The sequence below is a fragment of the Capra hircus genome, chromosome 4 (genome assembly GCF_001704415.2).
Source record: "Capra hircus breed San Clemente chromosome 4, ASM170441v1, whole genome shotgun sequence".
NCBI classification, from domain to species: domain Eukaryota; kingdom Metazoa; phylum Chordata; class Mammalia; order Artiodactyla; family Bovidae; genus Capra; species Capra hircus.
The window spans coordinates 24314547-24333301 of record NC_030811.1 but is presented as its reverse complement, the minus strand read 5'-3'; the positions used below and the strand labels follow the sequence as shown (position 1 = coordinate 24333301).

Here is an 18755-nt window from a genome sequence, read left to right as displayed (position 1 = left end):
GGATACCAATGCTTCTTGCTTGACAAAACAACAGGGAGGTCCCAGGACCCCTCAGAAGCTACTGTAGACCCCTTCAATGTTGCTCTCTCTCTGTACCCCTGGTCACACTGACACGGGGAGCAGGGAGACCCTTGCCAAGAAAAGTGATTCAGAAGGCAGAGCAACCCTAACACAACTGAATGGAACCTGCACCAATACATGTGAGCTTATACCAATGTGTGTGAAAGGGGAGTAAGTAAGCCTTTCTGGGAAGTACTGTCACCAAAAGCCCTGATGAGCACTCATGTGTGTGCCGAGTAACACACGTGTGTGTGTCTGTCTGTGGAAATGTGTGTGTGCATGGGCATGAGTGTAAAGGTGTGTGAGGGCATGAGTGATCACCTGAGTACCGAGTGTCTGTACATGTGTGTGCACACACATATGTGTGTTTATACAACCGAAGGTCAGGCCAGAATGAGGGCCCAGGCCCGGCCTCTTCTGAGTCTGTGTGTGGGTGATGGCCTGGCTCATTGTCAAGTGTTCAGGAGGCTGCCTTCCCTGGACCCAGTTTGCCCTTTCAGTGTTTAAGAACCGGCTCTGGGCATGCCTGAAAATACCTTTAAGGCCAATCCTATGTGTCCTTTGCTCTATCACCTCCTCCCACCAACGAGAGATAGCTCTCTCCTGAGCCGGAGGCCACTGTGTGACCGCTAATTCCTCCTTCTTCAGAATGTTTTCCAAAAGGAACTCAGCTTCACACTCTCCTTGTGCCCCCCTCCCAGTTGGGGGGCTCAGCTGGCAGGAGGAGAAGGAGGCGGTTGGCTTTTTATAGGTCTGCAGTTTTCCTTCAAGTCACTGAGTGCCTCCAATATTCAAAGCCTCACGCCTGGCACACATAAAAGAGATTCTAATCACTACACCTAATTAGAGGGAAGAGTACATTGCGGAGAAAAAAATTAAGCAGCATAAATATAATAAAAGGCGGTAATTAACAGTCCCACAAGGCGGATGCTGTGTTGACAGCTGAGGATGTGGAGAGAGGGTGGAAGAGGTCCGCTTCCCCATCCGAGAACCGTGGCCTCCCTGGTGGGGATGCCGGAGCCCCAGGTACAGGCTGAGCACTCCATGTAGAAAGCTCCACAAAGAAGCAGCCTAGACCCTTGCGGGGTGACTCACGAATGATATCCTGGGGGTGACGAGAGTCTGACTCCTAAATTTCCTTCTTGGATTTAGTGTGGCTGATTGCACTTCATGGTGGTGTTGGTAATTTTTTAAAAAAATATAAGCTGTGAAATACTCTTTCCTCTAAATCTCAGATCAGCTCTCCAGCCTTACGTTCCTTCTGAAGGAAGAGAGCTCAAGATTGCTTGAGTGTGTCATGGAAAGACACCCACGGGTCTCCCTGAGAAGAGAGTGCCAAAGCCATCCCAGCCAGGATCCTGGGCTGGAGACGGCTCTGGCGCTAGTGTGAGTCGCTCAGCCGAGTCCGACTCTTTGCGACCCCATGGACTGTAACCCGCTAGGCTCCTTTGTCCGTGGAATTCTTCAAGCAGGAATACTGGAGTGGGTAGCCATTCCCTTCTCCACGGAATCGAACCTGGGTTTCCTGCATTGCAGGCAGATTCTGTACTGTCTGAGCCACCAAGGAAGCCTAGAAATGGCTCTAGTGGGGTTTGAAATGATCCCTACCTGGCTTGAGGTAGAGGTCCTGGAGGCAGGAGACCCAGGCCTAGCACTGCCCACTGCTGCCGGTATATGAGATGTACACACACACATACACGCGCACACATGCCCGACACCCCACCACTCCATACCTTCCTTGCACTCCAAGGCCACGCGGGACTCCAGGTTGTCCATCTGCATTTGCAGCCGCTTCAGAGTCAGGTCACTCTCACGGGACTTGCGCTTGTAGGCGATGAGCACGGCCACGATGAAGATGATAAGGAGGCCGCCGGCCACGGCAATGCTGACGATGGCGGGCAGGCTGAGCGGGCTGTCCGGGGCTATGTACACCATCCCTGGGGAGTACTCCATGCCACCGACTCGGGCCTGGCGAAGACACGCCGGGGGAGAGGGAGCTGGGTGTGGGGACAGAGCATCCCAGGGAACAGATCCAAGCCACCGGTGAGCCGGGCACCAGGGCCGGATGAGGGAAATGGCTCCAGGGAGGAGGATTATCACTGGCCATGAAAGCAGACGAGTGGCCATCAGGGGCAGAGGGAGGATGGATGGCTCAGCTTTCCCCCAGAACTGGAAAAGCCACGCGTTATTTTATTCGGGAGCAAACATGGCCATCTTCATGAGGAAATGGCATTCAACTGGAATCTAAAAAAATCCTGCTGCTGCTGCTAAGTCGCTTCAGTCGGGTCTGATTCTGTGCGACCCCATAGACGGCAGCCCACCCGGCTCTCACATCCCTGGGATTCTCTAGGCAAGAATACTACATGACCTCGGAGACTGGCTCCCCGAAGACTCATCCCATCCTGAGGACTGATGACTCAGGCACAGGGCGTGATGTTATGTCCAGCCTGGGTCAACAACACTCCTCCCAGGGAAGCACCTCTTGCTTCTAACAGGTGACTTGGCGTGCATATCTGCTCAGTCGTGTCCGACTCTTTGCAACCCCATGGACTGTAGCCCACCAGGCTCCTCTGTCCATGGGATTCTCCAGGCAAGAATACTGGAGTGGGTTGCCATTCCCTTTTCCAGGGGACCTTCCTGACCCCAGGGATCGAACTTATGCCTTTTATGTCTCCTGGATTGGCAGGTGGGTCCCTTACCACTGAGTCACCTGGGAAACCCGACAGGTGGCTGAGCACATCACTGGATGCTGTTTGGCATTGCCCTTACTGTAGCACCAGCCAGTATGGAAAGAATGACAATAGAGAAGAAAGAAATTTGAAGTGAGATGGGGAGAAGAAACTGGGGTGTGTGGGCGAGCCAGGAGGAACGTTCAGGAAAGCCAGAATCCTCTCGGAAAGCCCCGATGGCCCAGGATGGAGCGGGACCACTCCTCCCACAGCATCCCTGGTGCCCGCCCATCCGGGGTAGGTCCTGCCAGCCTCACCATCACTTTGTGCCTGCCGATGAGGTTGGGGGACTCGCAGAGCAGCTGCACATCCGACACCGTGACGGCGCACGGCTTCTCCCCAACCAGCACGGTGTAGTTCAGCTTCACGTTGCCCCCAGCCACAGGTGGGATCAGATTCCTGCCCTGCACGGAGAGGAGTGCCTGAGTTCCCACTCCAGAGCCAGGAGCACAGATATTGGCTGGTCACCACGTCCTCCCACCCCGAGGCCCCATCCTTCTGGGGAGCTGGTGGAGAGGCCACCTTCCCTAGTTAAGTTCAAAAAATTCGTAACACCTATACTACCACACTACAATTCCCCTTTCCTCAGTGGGAATCAATAATCAAGGTACTCTTTTCAGCTTCTCCCAAAGGCAGCCTCAGAATCCCTCTCAACACAGAGCTGTAGTCAGTCACTACCAGTTGATTCAAATTGTGATATGAGTTAAAATTAATTTATTATCCATGCTGCAGAGAAGCCATAGAAGGTGGTTTGCAAAGAGCTTTGCAAGAGGAAGCAGTATGAGTCTTTGACCTCCCAAGTCCTGGACTCAGGCCAAAGCTGGGAGTCAGATGGGCAGCAATGGATCCGGCTGCCCTGACTAGGCTTTTGTGACCCACAAAGAGAGTGCACATCTTAGTACAGACTCATAGGGAGCGTTTACCATAGTCTGGGCTGTAACACAACCTCTGCTAGCTAATGACACCACCATGAGATCTGGCAAAAGGCCGTGACTCCTGGCCTTTTCCTGGGACATGGAAAGCCTCCCCTGGCATACTTCCTACTTCCCCCATCAATCTACCTTCAGGATGATGGGTGTGCCAGGCTTGAGCTCCAGGATTCCCGAGGGGCTGAAGGCCTCAAACACAGGGTTGGGGTAGTAGGTGAAGTTGGTCATGTTGAGGATTAGCAGGGACTGGACATTGTCCAGGATGAAGCCAAACTCCTCGGGCCTCTCTGTCAGGTCGGACTGGTGGTCCGGCCCCAGAGTGAGGGCTGGAGCCTGGCAGGTCATCTCAGTGGCGTTCAGAACCTCGCAGAGCTGGGGAGGAGCCAGAGAAGGAGGTTTATGTCTCGGGTCTCCACACACCCACAGCCCCAGCCACCCACCGGGCCTCCCTCCGTGGTGCTGTACAGCGTGGTGTTGACACGGGACTGTTATAGATGGGTCCCAATCGCCTGGCCTGGACATTCAAGGACAAGCTCTGCAGCTGGCCCCTACCTCTGCTCTGCCCACAGCAGCTGTGGCAGGCACTAGGCTATCTCTAAGCTAAGGAGTGGCACAGGAGATCAGAGGAGGAAGGAAGAAGGATCTGAAACCTCAGAAACCCAGGAGCAATGGGTTTCTCCATGCCTCTAGCCAGTGTGTGGAAGTGGCCTCATGCCTGCTCCCCCATCCCACTGTCCCAGTGTCCAGGGGCGTTGCACACGATGAGTCATCAGTGTATGAGATGAGCCTGCCTGAGCCCCCGGAGAGCCCCACACCCTCTAGGGCAGCCCCATCCGAGCCCTCTAGCCCGGGTCTCACATTGATGTGCTCCTTCCCTCCATGCTTGGCCCGGATCTGGGGGTTCTGTATGAGGTCCAGGTGAGTCCCCCACACAGCGATGGGTGTGTTTCCACTGACCGGGGAGAAAGAAGAAGGCGTGTAAAGACAGGGACGGGAATAGCAATGACTCTTGAGCACAAAGATGATGATGACGGCCAATCAGGCTGAGCTCTGGCACTGAAGATAATGATTACCGGGGGGCATGATGACGTTCATGGGGACAAGATGACAAGTGACTGTATAATAATAAGGATGAGCTCTCAGCAGCCAAGGGGAAGACAGTGATGACCAGATGTCCGCAGCCGTCCTGTGCTGAGCTCATTCAGAGCATGGACACCCCGTGGAGGCTGAACCTGCAGCACGGCCCTCTTGCCCCTTCCCCCCTGCTGCCCCCTGCCCCAGCCTCCTGACCTGAGCCAGCTGATTCTCTGTAGCCCCCCGGGGTCTCTTCCCCTGCTCTTCCCAGTCTCAGGGAACTTTCTTCACACTGGCCTTGCTCCAGACCGTCTTCTACCAGACCCTCCAAAGTCTAAGCATGGGACAATCACACTACAAATTTCCACCTTAGAGGCTTCAGCTGGCTGGGACCTGGGAAAGGCTGAGGCTCGGACACTCAGGAACCTCCTGTAAGAATGTAAATATGAAACATTCCAGGGCTCTCGCAGCCTGGGCGTGGGTCAGCTGGAGGATTGCCGATAGGAGAGATCACAGGATTTGTCTTTGGGTAGCTTTGAATTGGAAACCTGGATGTCACTGTCCTACCCTCAGTGCCACTGAGACGCTGGCATGGGATGGGGAGCCCCAACCACTCAGAACACACCTCCAGCCTTCCACTTGATGTGAGGGTGACTGGGGGTGACTGCCGAGTACCGGGAAGGCCAACACCTCTATTTCTGTGACAGCGACATAAGGAAGAGCTGAATTAAACCAGGCTGTGAATGCCTTGGAGAACTATAGAGTTTGTCTAAGAATAGGGGGCCGTGCCAACTTCCTGGACTCACCAGGCCCTGGGGGCAAATCCTGGATTAGTTTTTACAGGCTCTTTGCCCCTCTCTGTGTCTTATATTTATCTGCTTTCCGGTTACAGTTAAAGCTTGTAAGGCCTGGGCCTTAGAGAGAGTAACTGTTGAGGACAACAAAGGCTCCCAAAGGCTGCCTTTCGTCTGAGTGTGTAAGGCCAGGTGGCAAACTTCCCGTAAAGGGCCAGAGCGTAAATCTTTCAGGCTCCTTGGGGCCATATGATCTGTCGTAATTACTCAGTTCTGCTGCTGTGGTAAGCAGGCAGCTAGAGACAAAACATATACGGATGAGTATGGCCGTGTTCCAATAAAACTTTATTTATGAAATCAGGCAGACAGCCAGATTTGGCCCCTGGGCTGGAGTCTACTGACCCTGTTTAAAAGACTGTTTTCTGGACTGGAGTCGTCATTGACCCCTCTCGGCTTGTGGAGACCACATCTTTATGCTTTGCCCAGTCTCCTGACCCCAGACAGCCTCTAGAGCTGAAGTGGCCAGTGGGGTGGGCTGAGGATGGGGGCTGGGGAGGAGGGGAGGGGAGGGGAGGGGAGCCAGGCACCGCACTGTGTGTTTGTTGCTCACATAATCCTCTCGGGGTCCTATGAGAAACCTTGGATCCAGGGAAGCTAGCTAATCTTTAAGGTCCCTTGGCTGCTAAGCAGTGGAGCTGAGTTACACTCAGTCCTTCTAACCCTAAGTCTACTTCCCACCCTGCCCCCCTACCCAGGCACTGATACAAAGGTTTCCCAATGATCACCAGGGAGCATCCATGCCATCAGGATGCCCTCAGCAGCCCCGTCCAGCCTCCTAGTTACCCGTGCTAGGTCGCTTCAGTCATGTCTGATTCTGTGCAACCCTTTGGACTGTAGTCTTCCAGGCTTCTCTGTCCATGGGATTCTCCAGCCAAGAATACTGGAGTGGGTTGCCATTCCCTTCTCCAGGGGATCTTCCCTACCCAGGGATCGAACTTGCAACCCTTACATTTTTTGCATCAGCAAGCAGGTTCTTTAGCACTAGCGCCACCTGGGAAGCCCAAAATTCCCACCAGGATTTGAACTCGGATTGCTGGATTCAGAATCCAGAGCGCTCACCATTTTCCTAGTTGCTCACCAATCCTCAAATCGGGGACTGTAAGCTCCTGCTGGCCAGAGTTTGGCCTCCAGGGCCGGGTCCCGCTCAGAGGCGTTCTCAGTAGAAAGAGGGAACCCCTGCCGGAACGTCTGACCCACACCACGCCCAGTCCATCTCCTAGGTTTCTGAGACTCAAGGGGGGAAACCCGAGGTCGGGGCAGCCCCTACCTGACGATGCTCCACTCGGGCTCGATCCGCACGATGGTGGGATCCTCCACGTACTGGAAGAACAGGTCCTGGTGGATCTTGGCCCTGTCCACCTGCACAGTCACCTTCATTTCCAGCACCTCATCTGAGGACGTTGTGTTGCAGACGATGTAGGATGGAGAGCGCCTGGAGGGAGGAGGGGAGACAGGGAGCTGCGATCCTGGGTGTCGGGCAGGACCGCGGTCTGGGGTCAGGGCCCTCCTGCACCCCTCCCTGTTCATCAGACTCCTTGGGGGCAGTGGGTGAGCGCTGCCCTGGACACTACTAATCTGAGATCTACTGATCAAGACTCTGTCCTTGACCCAACTATAGACAGGTTCCTCGGAGCCTGCTTTTTTGACTAGGCTTCTTTCTGGGGCCCTGCCTTCCACTTGCCTACTCCCATTTTTAGCAAGAATCCTGCTAACTCAGTTTAGTAAGAATCCCCCACCCCACCCTAATATCTAAGTACCCCTGATATCTGGGCAGCTTCTGCCTCCCTCACTCTTGATACCTGATCACCTTGACTGCCTTCAGCAAGAGTCTTGTTAAGTCGGTTTAGCAAGAATCCTCTTAACCTTGTTTCCTCTTAGTAAGTTTCCATCCTCAGCCTCCCTCACTGCTCCTTGGCTATAAATCCCCAGCGGTCTGCTGTATTTGAAGTCTGATCTCTAGCCCCATTGCGATAGTCCTGACACCTATTGCAGCAGTCCTGAACAAGCTCTTTCTTACCATTTTAACAAGTGTCAGAGCCATGTTTTCTGGAACACTCAGGCAAGGTCTGGCCTGGCCTGATTCAGATCAGGCCCTCAGTATAGCGCTCTCCCAGGACGATCTCTCTCTGCAGAGGACAATCTCTCTCTGCAGAGCTTCCTGCCAACCACACCTCTTCTAGCTATGGATTAGATGTACCTCTCACGTCCCGCCTCCTTCCCAACCCTCACCCCACCCCAGGTTCCTGGCCCCCGGTTCCTGGAAGGTGTGTCCTCCTGGGACTGGACACTGGAACCAGAGGAAGGAAAAGAAAGTCAGTTGCCTTTGGAGGTTCTGTGACCCTCGGCCAGGTTTTAGCAGTCCTGGCTGGCTCTGTAGTAGCTGCCCAGAGCTAACCCAGGGGGCAGATACCCTAGATTCCAAACCCTGTCCTATGGAACCCTAGGGTCCTGCACAGCAGGTGGTATGGGGGCACCCAGGCTAAATGGTAGGAGACAGCATGACAGGTCCATCCACGGTAGGGATCCCTGGCAGGTCCCCGGAATGAGCCGCAGCCAAGCATGCCCATAAAGTCTCCTCTCAGAGAGAATGGTCACTTTCTCAGGAAGGAAGAAGCACCTCCAAAAGGTCAGCTGGAGTCAGCCCCGCCCACCCTCTGCGCAGGGATCCCTGGAGCTGCCCCTGAGGTGAGTTACCTGTGGAAGAGGCAGGGCTGCTTGCCGAACATCACCACCACATTGCTGCCCGCGTTCAGGTTGGTGCCTGTGATGGTCACCTGTGTGCCTCCGGACCTGGGCCCCCGGCTAGGCTTCAAGTCTGAGAGAGTCAGCGTCTGTGCAGGAAAGGATCTGGCCTGAGGATGCTTCTGGGCAGGCCCAAGGCAGCGCCCCATCCTGGAGCCGCCTTCCAGAATCCTTAGTCATGCAAGCCTCCCAGCAAGCAGGTACATATACATACATACACACTTAATCGCTCTATCAGTTCTACAAGGTAGGCATCATTGCCCATCTTAAAGACAAGAGTCAGAGATGTTAAATTTCCAAGGTCATAGTACTCTTGCCTGGAAAATCCCATGGATGGAGGAGCCTGGTGGGCTGCAGTCCATGGGGTCGCTAAGAGTCGCACTCCACTGAGCGACTTCACTTTCATGCATTGGAGAAGGAAATGGCAACCCACTCCAGTGTTCTTGCCTGGAGAATCCCAGGGACAGGCAGCCTGGTGGGCTGCCGTCTATGGGGTCGCAGAGTTGGACACGACTGAAGCGACTTGGCAGCAGCAGAGTGAAGCAGTGGTCTGAGACACGACTCCGGGGCTGGAGTTCACCCCCTGGCCAGTCTACAGCATGGGTTCCTTTCAAGAAGGTGAGTCGCCCCGTCCACAGGCCTCTCACAGAGAGCTGCTGAAAGCTCCCAGAAGCCAGGGCCACAGGATGTGCGAGTTCCACGGAAACCCAGCAGAAGAAGCAAAGAAAGGTCAAGGGATGGGGTGAAGAGTTGGACTGGGGGTGGGGTGGGGAGGGGGCGGGGGACGGCTCTGTGAGCTGAGGATTTGGAGTTTCAGTTTGTTCTTTCATTAGCATTTTAATGGAAAAAACTTTCTTAGTCCCAGGTGAGAAGCCTGTATCTGCATTTAAATGAAGATTTCTCCCTACTCTACTCCCTTAAAGAATTCAGCACCAAAAGTTGAACCCACTCAGCTCCTCGAAGCGGGCAGGCCACCTCCGCTCGGAGAGGCCTCGATCGATAACACAAGGGGAGAAGTGTCAAGCGAAGCCCGCAGCCCGGCGGCCTGACAGGGGCGCGCCTCGGCTGTCTCTGGGCACACGGGCGGGGACGCGCCGGGACACACGAGTACCATTGCGCGGGCGCGTTCGCGGGCCCGCTCACCCGGTCCCTGCTGATCTCGAACCTGGCAGCCCCGTGGCACCCACCAAGCCCAGGAAAGGCTTATCCTGGCTCTGATGCTGGCTCACCCTGAGATCCGCGCAAAGATGGGAAGAAGCTTCGGAAAGAGCCTTCCTTTTCTCAGCTTTGCCTAGATCGCGCTGCGTGACCTGGCGCAAATCACTTAATCTCTCTGATTACAAAGAATGAAAAAAAAAGGTTTTCTCAGAAGCGCCTGACAATTTTCTGGTTCTACCCTCTCACCGATGGTGCCTTTGTCCTGCAGTCTGTAACGGGAGAGCTTTCAAAGGTGGCTCCCGCTGACCTCCCCAGAGAGGAAAGGGGGTGTGAGTGAGTGACTTAGGGGTAGGGGCCAAAGTGAAACAGAAAACAGATTTTCTGACAGCCTGATGGGTAGAAGGGATAGAGGTGAGTATTCCTGGCTTTGCAGTGGCATTTCTGTGTGGGGTTAACAGGGCCCGGAATTATTCCAGGGGCCCGGGAGAGGGCGATAGGGGCAGGTGTTTAAAAATGGTGAGAAATCATTCATTATGCAAGGCTTGCTTCACAAATATTTCTCAGTGGATCTGCATCAAAGTTGGCATTTTTTGCCACCTCCTCCCCTGGCTCCCATCCTTCACAGAGATCTCTAGGGATGGAACTGGTAACAAGCCCGAGAGTGCTGACTTGGGGTCTGTTGGCCTTGGCATCATGGTTTGGGGTGAATAAACCTACACATCAGAGCCTGGCTTAATTTGTGGAGGGAAACTGAGGCAGACCCAAACTTTGGCCTGAACTTGCATTACTTTGCCAACAAGGTCCGTCTAGTCAAAGCTATGGTTTTTCCAGTAGTCATGTATGGATGTGAGAGTTGGAATATAAAGAAAGCTGAGCGCTGAAGAATTGATACTTTTGAACTGTGGTGTTGGAGAAGACTTGTGAGAGTCCCTTGGACAGCAAGGAGATCCAACCAGCCCATCCTAAAGGAAATCAGTCCTGAATATTCATTGTAAGGACTGATGCTGAAGCTAAAACTCCAATACTTTGGCCACCTGATGTGAAGAACCGACTCATTGGAAAAGACCCCAATGCTGGGAAAGATTGCAGGTAGGAGGAGAAGGGGGCGAAAGAGGATGAGATGGTTGGATCATATCACCGACTTGTTGGACATGAGTTTAAGCCAGCTCTAGGAGATGGTGATGGACAGGGAAGCCTGGCGTGCTGCAGTCCATGGGGTTGCAAAGAGTCAGACACGACTGAGCGACTGAACTGAACTGGCGCTGGGTGGGGGGGCTCCCCAGCATCACCAGGCCCTGAGAAGTACCCCTACTCCCCAGGAGCCAGAAAGGGGCTCCCCAGCTGAATCAGGAGGGCTTCTGTGGGAGGTCCCAAGAGTGCCCCCGTAAGCTGCCTAGCAGGGTGGGAAGACAATGAAGGCTCTGAGGTGCTGGGAGAAGGGGAACATGATGGAGGAGCATTCTGTCCTTCCTGCCTCCTTGCTGTGACTCACAGCTGGGGAACTTTTGCTCCTCATTCCCACCATGAACTCCTAGAAGCTCTGTTGCTGGCAGTTGTATGGAGGCAAGCAATGATCAGATCTTTAAATGCAACCTGGGCTATAGGTGGAGGCTGAGGACACTAGCACCATTCCCCCTTCCTGAAGCTCTTCCCAAGAAGTTGTGTATCCGCAGGATAGTTCATCAAATAGAAAAGTGACCCATGACTGGGTTCCCAAGACCCCTTGGACCAGTGCATTTTTGCCTTGTGGCCACACCTCACATCTTCCTAGCCCTTCCTCTCCCATTGACCCCTGCCTCCTGGCTCCCTTCTGCTCCCATTTTTGGTGCCCTTCCAAGTCACACCTTATGCCAGGAACAGCCTCCCACTACTCGAGATCCATATGGAAAGCTGTATTCTGTCTTAGACAGATCCTGCCTTTCCTTCTGGCTCCTTCCATGAAGGCTTCCCTCAATACTCTACATCCAACCATATCCTGCTCCAGGGTAGAAATGATCATGCTGGCAAGACTGACCTTCCCTGAGAGCAGAAGGAAGAGGCTTTTGAATGTCTCCTGCCAGGACAGGTTCTAGGAGTTAAGCCCAAGAGCAGACAGCACAGAAGGAACAGCAGAAGAAGGAGACAGAGAAGGGAAGGAAGTCGGGCCACTCAAAGACTTGAGGAAGGATTGGATATGTGGGCAGAGCAGACCGAGGAACTTGGACGAAGTCTAGAGGCAGTGGGCACCCTGGGCTGTCCTGGAGCTGGGGGCTGACATGATGAAAATGGTATCCCCCGACGTAGCTGGATTAGAATGGGCTCAGGCCAACGGCGGGGATTTAAGGGGGCCAGTGTAATGGCACAGGGGATGGGGAGAGTCAGACTCCAGGACATGGTGATGGAGGGACTGACATCAGATGTCAGGGGATGCTGAGTCACGAGGCCACCGAGGTGGTGGGCCCGGGTGACAGGAATGGGCAAGTGAGGGGGACACACTGTTTACAGGAGCTGACAGCGGGTCTACCCTCCCATGGGTATGGGAGTTGATGGCAGGACATCCGGGGACAATGGCCTTTGAGAAGCCTGGCTGGAAACATACCAGAGACAGCTGAGGCACAAAGCAAACAGCCTCGTGAGGCTGCGGCCGTTCCTGGTACCGTTCACTTGGTCTCTGCCAAGAGATCACGGGATGAACACCGTTCCAGCTCTCTGACTGGCCAAGGAAGCCCAGCGCTTGCTTTGGCCCTGCAGCGGTGTCCTCCCTTTCACCACAGCTGCCAGGTAATCGAGAGCCAGGTTTCATGCCCAAGCATTGCTGCCTGTGCCACACCTCTCAGACACGTGGGGAGCATTGCCACTGACTCTCCCCGGCTCGGCCTCTCTCTGCTTCTCATCTCAGCTCTGCTGGAATGACAGTGTCTGTGTACATACATGTATATATATTATATGCATGCGTGAGTGCTAAGTCACTTCAGTCATGTCCAACTTTTTGAGACCCCTGTGGACTGTAGCCTGCCGGGCTCCTCTGAAGGATTCTCCAGGCAAGAATACTGGAGTGGGTCCCCATGCCCTCCTCCAGGGGATATTCCCCACCCAGGGATCGAATCTGAATATCTTAACATTGCCTGCTTTGGCAGGAGGGTTCTTTACCACTGGCCACCCTCTGGGAAGCCCATGTATATTACATACATTTATATAAATATATATATGTATGTATCACTAGTTGTCTTAAAGTGTATTGGGTTTAACTTGAAAATTCTCTCAAACCCTTTCAGAACGAGGTGTGGGTACAAATGCTAAACGAATAGGTAAAACTACACATCCACGAAGTCCGTGATGTGTGTGTTCTTCTCTGTGAGTTCTTGGGTGTGGGTTCAGTGTCAGCCGTGTTCACAAGGTTGGTTGGTTTTCAAAGAGCAGAGTGGAGAAATGGAGAGACCAAGCTGCAGGCAGGGAGGGGCACCTGATGTACATCCCTCCTGGGGAGTCCTTCATCTCCTCTCCCCTTCTGGACTGGGGGCTGTGTGAGGGAGGGGTTGCATGGGGTCTGATTCATCATTGTATCACCTGCAAGCCAGGCCCATCAAATTAAAGCATTCAACCAATTAAGCAAGTATTTATCAAATAACCCTGGGAGAGGTACTGTGTAAGGTGATACGAGGTTGTCAGCTGAAGGGAGGAAGAAGGAAGAGGAGGAAGGCAGTTGAAAGAAGAGGGAAGAAGGAAGGAAGGAGAAAAATGGGCTCCCATGACATATTTCAGGGCATTTAATGCCCAGACGTAAAATCCATCATTTCAGGCTTCCACTTCCAAAAGCAGCTGAGAGTCACGAGGAAATGATCTCATCACATCTGTCATTAACCTGAGAAGTTAACTGGATGGTAATAGTTTTGTAAATGACACCGCGTTTGTGGCAGGGGATGGTCCCCTGCCTGCAGAATCCCTGGCCAGGGCTGGTCGGCAGCCTTTTCAGAGTCTGGGGAGGGTCCGGACTGGAGGGAGTGTGAGGGCAATGGTGGGGTCTGCAGAAGCTGTGGGATGGGGAGGGAGATGTGGGGAAGGGTGTTGGGGCGGGCGGGGATAAGAATGTGGGAGGAGGCAGGTGGAGTGTGGACGAGATGCGGGTGAGGAGCTGGGGTGAAGAAGGTTGAGGACTGGGATGCTGGTGAGTGGGGATGATGGGTGGAAGGGGCAGGCTGCCAGCACACAGGGAAAGGGCGGGGCCCAGTAGGTAAAGTGGCAGTACTAGAAATCAGCACGGTAGTGATGCTAGAAGTGATCAACCTATTCTATCTAATCTTCGCAACAACACCGTGGGGTAGTTGCTGTTATTGTCATCCCCATTTTACAAATGGAGACACTGAGGCACAGAAAGGTAAACCACTTGCCCAAGCTCACCCAGTTATTAAGTGGCAGAGCCAGGGTTCAAATCCCAAGAGTTCCCATGCACAGCCCACACCCTAACCCACCAGGTCAGGCTGACACTTAGCCAGAAGGGGACACTGGGGCCCAAGAATCAAAGCCACTTCCCTGGAGCCCAGCCCAGCCCCTCAGGGTCAGGATGTGAACCCAGGGCTCCCCGACTCTCAGGCGCTGCAGGACGGGACTCCCAAGACCTTGGCCTGGGTTTGCCCACAGAGATCCAGAAGGGCCCAGCAGTCACGGTAAAGAGGCTGGTGGCCAGCGCTCGCCCAGCCAGGCTGCTGGTGGTCAGGACTCACCATGAAGTAATAGAGCTGCGAGGACCTGGCCATGAACTCAGGCCGACACACGGCCACACAGATCTCCACGAAGCCGGCGTGCTGGCTGGGCTTGGCCTCCCCCATCTCACACACGATCCTGCAGGGGGAGAAGACGGCCCCATGGATCACAAGGAGGTCACAGGCCTCCCTGCCGTGATCCGTGGGCCCCACGCCTACCTGGGCCTCCTCTGCAGTACCGTCTCAAGGATGGGCAGGGGAGGAGGAGGCGAAAGACACCGATTCCTGTGGCAAGGGCTCCTCCCTGGTTCTCAGGAAATGAAGTGTGATCTACAGGGGTCTCCTTGGAGGCCCTTGGAAAAACGAGGTGCCCTGGAGAGGACCCCAGACACTCAGTCCCCAATTCATGAATTGTCCACTCAGTTCTAAATTAGAGTGCAGGGAAAGTTTCAGCCAAACAGCTTAGGCAATACAGAAGGCAGAGCCTAGAGAGATAAAGTGACTTACCCAAGGGCACCCAGACATCAGTACGGACCTCAGAGCAGACCCAAGGTTTTGAAGTCCTCGCCTCGGAGCTCTTTGCTCCCGAGGCATGGACTGCCCCCGGCATTGGTTTCTGCTCCTAGTCCATCTGGCAGGGGAAGGGGTAAGGGAGAGTCTGAACGTCTCCCCCTTTAAAAAATTGTTATTGTTTCACTCCCAGAATGGTTCATACCCTTGAAAACAGTACAAAAGTAAAAAGCAAACGTGCCTTTCTTCACTAATCTGTCTCAAAATCCTGGTGTATAAATCTGTGCAGAACTTTCTCTAGATCTATGCAAATATATAATACAAATAATCTCCATTTTATAAATGAAGAACTGAGGCATAGAAAAATGTATCCTTTTCTGTCCCAATTACATAATTAATACATGGTAGGTTGAAAAAAAAAGGAAAAAAATCACCTGCCGTATATATATATGCACCCCTATTGCATCCCCTGAAATATCTGCTGTGAACATCTTGGTGTTTATGTTTCCAGTCTTGCTTTTCTTTTACCAAATTAATTATAAACTCTGTTTTCTGCTTGGTAACCTGTGTTCTCACTTAGTAAAACTTGTGTATATGCCTGGTCATGATTCTCCTACAGCATCAAATTTAATGCTGTGTAGTTTACTGTTCTAGGTATATACAACAATTTATTAAATTAATTCCCTATTTTTAGACATACAAATTACTTCTACAATTTCACTGTTATAAATTAGGCCAAAATACACATTCTTGCAAATATTTGTGCGTCCTGTTTATTTGGGGAAAGTTCTAGAAGTATTATGGCCAGGCTAAAGACATTTGACCTACATTTCCAAATTGTCTTCCAGGAAGGTCGTCCCAATTTACCCTCCTGACATGAATGCATGAATGTGCTATTTCTCATGCCTCTCATTTGAACGGGGTATTAACTTTTAAAAATTGTCCCCACTGTTTTAATTTGCATTCCACTGGTTACTACTGCTATTAAACATTTTTTATATGACTTTGGTTCTTTGTCTTGTGAATCGCACAGGCACACTCTTTGCTAATTTTGTGATAATTGCCTTTCATCTATAGCACCTCTTCATATGTTAAGAAAAAGCATACTGTAACAGGATAGAACCGTATTCTCGGTTCATCATTCATATTTCTACTTTGCACACAGTGGTTTTGGTGAACAAGTTTTAAGTATTACGTACTCAAATCTCCTAATATTTTCCTTTATATTTTTTCTTTTGCAGTCATACCTGGAACACCTTCCCTTTCTTGAAATCGAATAAATTCTCACCTGCATTTTGTTCTAATCCTTTTATAGTTTTATATTTTACCCTTAACTTCTTAATCCATCTAGAATTGATTTTGGTGTATAATGTGAAATAAAAATCTGATCTCATACTTTTTCCAGGTGTTGAAGATGAACCACTAATTGATGAGTTTTGCTTTCCTTTGTTATTTTTGTTGTTTAGTCACTAAGTCACATACAACTCTTTTGTGACCCCATGGACTGCAGGCTGCCAGGCTCCTCCGTTCATGGGATTTCCCAGGCAAGAAGACTTAGCCAACACAGCGTAGATGCATTCACCTACCTAAGTGAGACCTTGCAAAGAGTTAAGAACTTATGCACACAGTGACAAGTGGCAAGGTTTCACTCTGGGAGGGGCAATATAGAGGGTGTAGAATATAGATTCTACTGTGCTGGTGAACATTTATTTCATGTCTGTGTTTGCTGGGCTGGAAAATTGTCTTTACTTATTTACAAGGCAATACATGATTCATAAACCTCCCTTCCCAGGTAGGTTAGAGGTCAAGGCCATGGTCAAGATCATGCGTCTAATGGGCCTCTCTGTGGACCAGCAGATTTTGCTGGAGGAAAACAATCCAAGTCCCCACAGGCATGAAAGTGTGTGTGGAGGTCCATTCTCAGCCTCCATAGATGGTCATATAGGACTAGCTTTTTTCATAACCGAGAGTGGACAAGACTGGGGAGTTAGAGACATCAGAGGGAGTCAAGGGGAGGAACTGAAGTCTTACTACTATAGATTTTGATTTTGATCCATCTTGCTCCTACTCATCTCCACACCCCCAAAGAGCTAATGATCATTTCCCCCTTCTCTCCCTGCCATCTCCCCTTCCCCTTTCTGGACTTCCCCCAGTGCAGCAGCTGGCTAGTTCAGGAGCTGGGGCGTTGAAGGAGTCCCCACCACACACACTCTGGAAGGTGAGGGACATTCTTCTTTTCTGTCCATAAGCTCTAAGAGCCTCTGCTGTTGACCAGGGAAGATGTCAGCGTCAGTCATCTATTTATATGGACTTCTCATCCCTGCCCTCCCCATGTCTCTGAAGGCCTCCACTTACTGTTCGGCAGGGATGTAGCCATCCACCAAAGGGCTACACTCCACACCCGCCACCTTGACGTGGGAGGCGATGTCCCGGAATTCCAGGCCCAGGTTCTCCCCTCGGATGGTGACCTTGGTGCCCCCTTCCCGGGGGCCTGTCACTGGGATTATCTGGAAGGAGGAAGCACAATAATCTGATACCAAGACAAAGCATCATCCCCCTTGCTGATGACACAGGAAGAGGCTCTTCCACTTCTTCACCCCATTCCCTCCACCCAATTCCTTGAGTTGAGTTCAAGTCCACAAGGGTACCCAGGTCTGGGACTGTGAATGGGCAGGAGCTTCTGGAAGAGTAGTCTGGGTGTATGGTTTTAGGAGCAGGGTTCAAAGCCCCTTGTTCCTCTTCCTGTTTCACAGAAGAGATAGAATGTGATCTGCAATGTTACTGGGTAATTCATAGAAAATTGGAATTAGAGCCTACCAGCATTTATTTGGTGGCACTAGTAGATGGGGAAACAGTGGAAACAGTGTCAGACTTTATTTTTGGGGGCTCCAAAATCACTGCAGAAGGTGACTTCAGCCATGAAATTAAAAATTAAAAGACGCTTGCTCCTTGGAAGGAAAATTATGACCAACCTAGATAGCATATTCAAAAGCAGAGACATTACTTTGCCAACAAAGATCCATCTAGTCAAGGCTCTGGTTTTTCCAGTGGTCATGTATGGATGTGAGAGCCGAACTGTGAAGAAAGCTGAGCACCAAAGAGTTGATGGCTTTTGAACTGTGGTGTTGGAGAAGACTCGAGTGTTCCTTGGACTGCAAGGAGATCCAACCAGTCCATTCTGAAGGAGATCAGTCCTGGGTGTTCATTGGTGCTGAAGCTGAAACTCCAATACTTTGGCCACCTCATGCAAAGAGTTGACTCATTGGAAAAGACCCTGATGCTGGGAGGGATTGGGGGCAGGAGGAGAAAGGGACGACAGAGGATGAGATGGCTGGAAGGCATCACCAACTTGATGGACATGAGTTTGAGTAAACTCCAGGAGTTGGTGATGGACAGGGAGGCCTGGCGTGCTGCAGTTCATGGGGTCGCAAAGAGTCAGACACGACTGAGAGACTGAACTGAACTGAACTGAGTGGTGAAGAACCCGCCTGCCAATGAGGAGACATAAGAGATGCAGGTTTGATCTTTGGGTCGGGAAGATACCCTGGAGGAGGGCATGGCAACCCACTCCAGTATTCTTGCCTGGAGAATCCCATGGACAGAGGAGCCTGGCGGGCTATGGTCTATAGGGTCGCAAAGAATCGGACACGACTGAAGCCACATAGCAGCAGCTGCACTACTGCTTGTGTTAGCTCCATTCTCAATGAAAATGAACAAGCCTCCTGTCAATCCACAGCCCTCCACACAATGGCATCCACCCACCTCTCCAGATCCTTGTCAACAGTCACTTCCCCATCACCAGAGGCTCTTTCTGTCTTTCTCCACCAAAATTTTAGGACACCTCTGAATGCTCTTTTCATCATAGCGTTTGTGTCCAATTCTTCACACTGCCATCCCCCTGCCCCCTCCTTTTCAGATCCTGAGTCTCTGAGAGCACAGACAGTGGTGCCTCCCTTCTCATGGACTTTCTAGTGATAGCACCGTAGGCATTTCTTGAGTTGTAATTGTATTGAACACCCC

At 52.0% G+C, this 18755-nt stretch overlaps 1 protein-coding gene across 1 annotated transcript in view; it reads right to left on the bottom strand.

Annotated features, from left to right (window-relative positions):
* Positions 1-18755, bottom strand: part of PLXNA4 (plexin A4) — a 489083-nt gene that overhangs the window by 59821 nt on the left and 410507 nt on the right. The window contains exons 13-20 of the mRNA XM_018046916.1: positions 17091-17242; positions 14247-14364; positions 8341-8477; positions 6914-7078; positions 4577-4670; positions 3851-4090; positions 3047-3193; positions 1794-2028 (exon numbers count right to left, since the gene is read on the bottom strand). Of these exons, the coding sequence (XP_017902405.1) occupies positions 1794-2028; positions 3047-3193; positions 3851-4090; positions 4577-4670; positions 6914-7078; positions 8341-8477; positions 14247-14364; positions 17091-17242 (1288 nt within the window). The remainder of the gene's footprint in view (positions 1-1793; positions 2029-3046; positions 3194-3850; positions 4091-4576; positions 4671-6913; positions 7079-8340; positions 8478-14246; positions 14365-17090; positions 17243-18755) is intronic.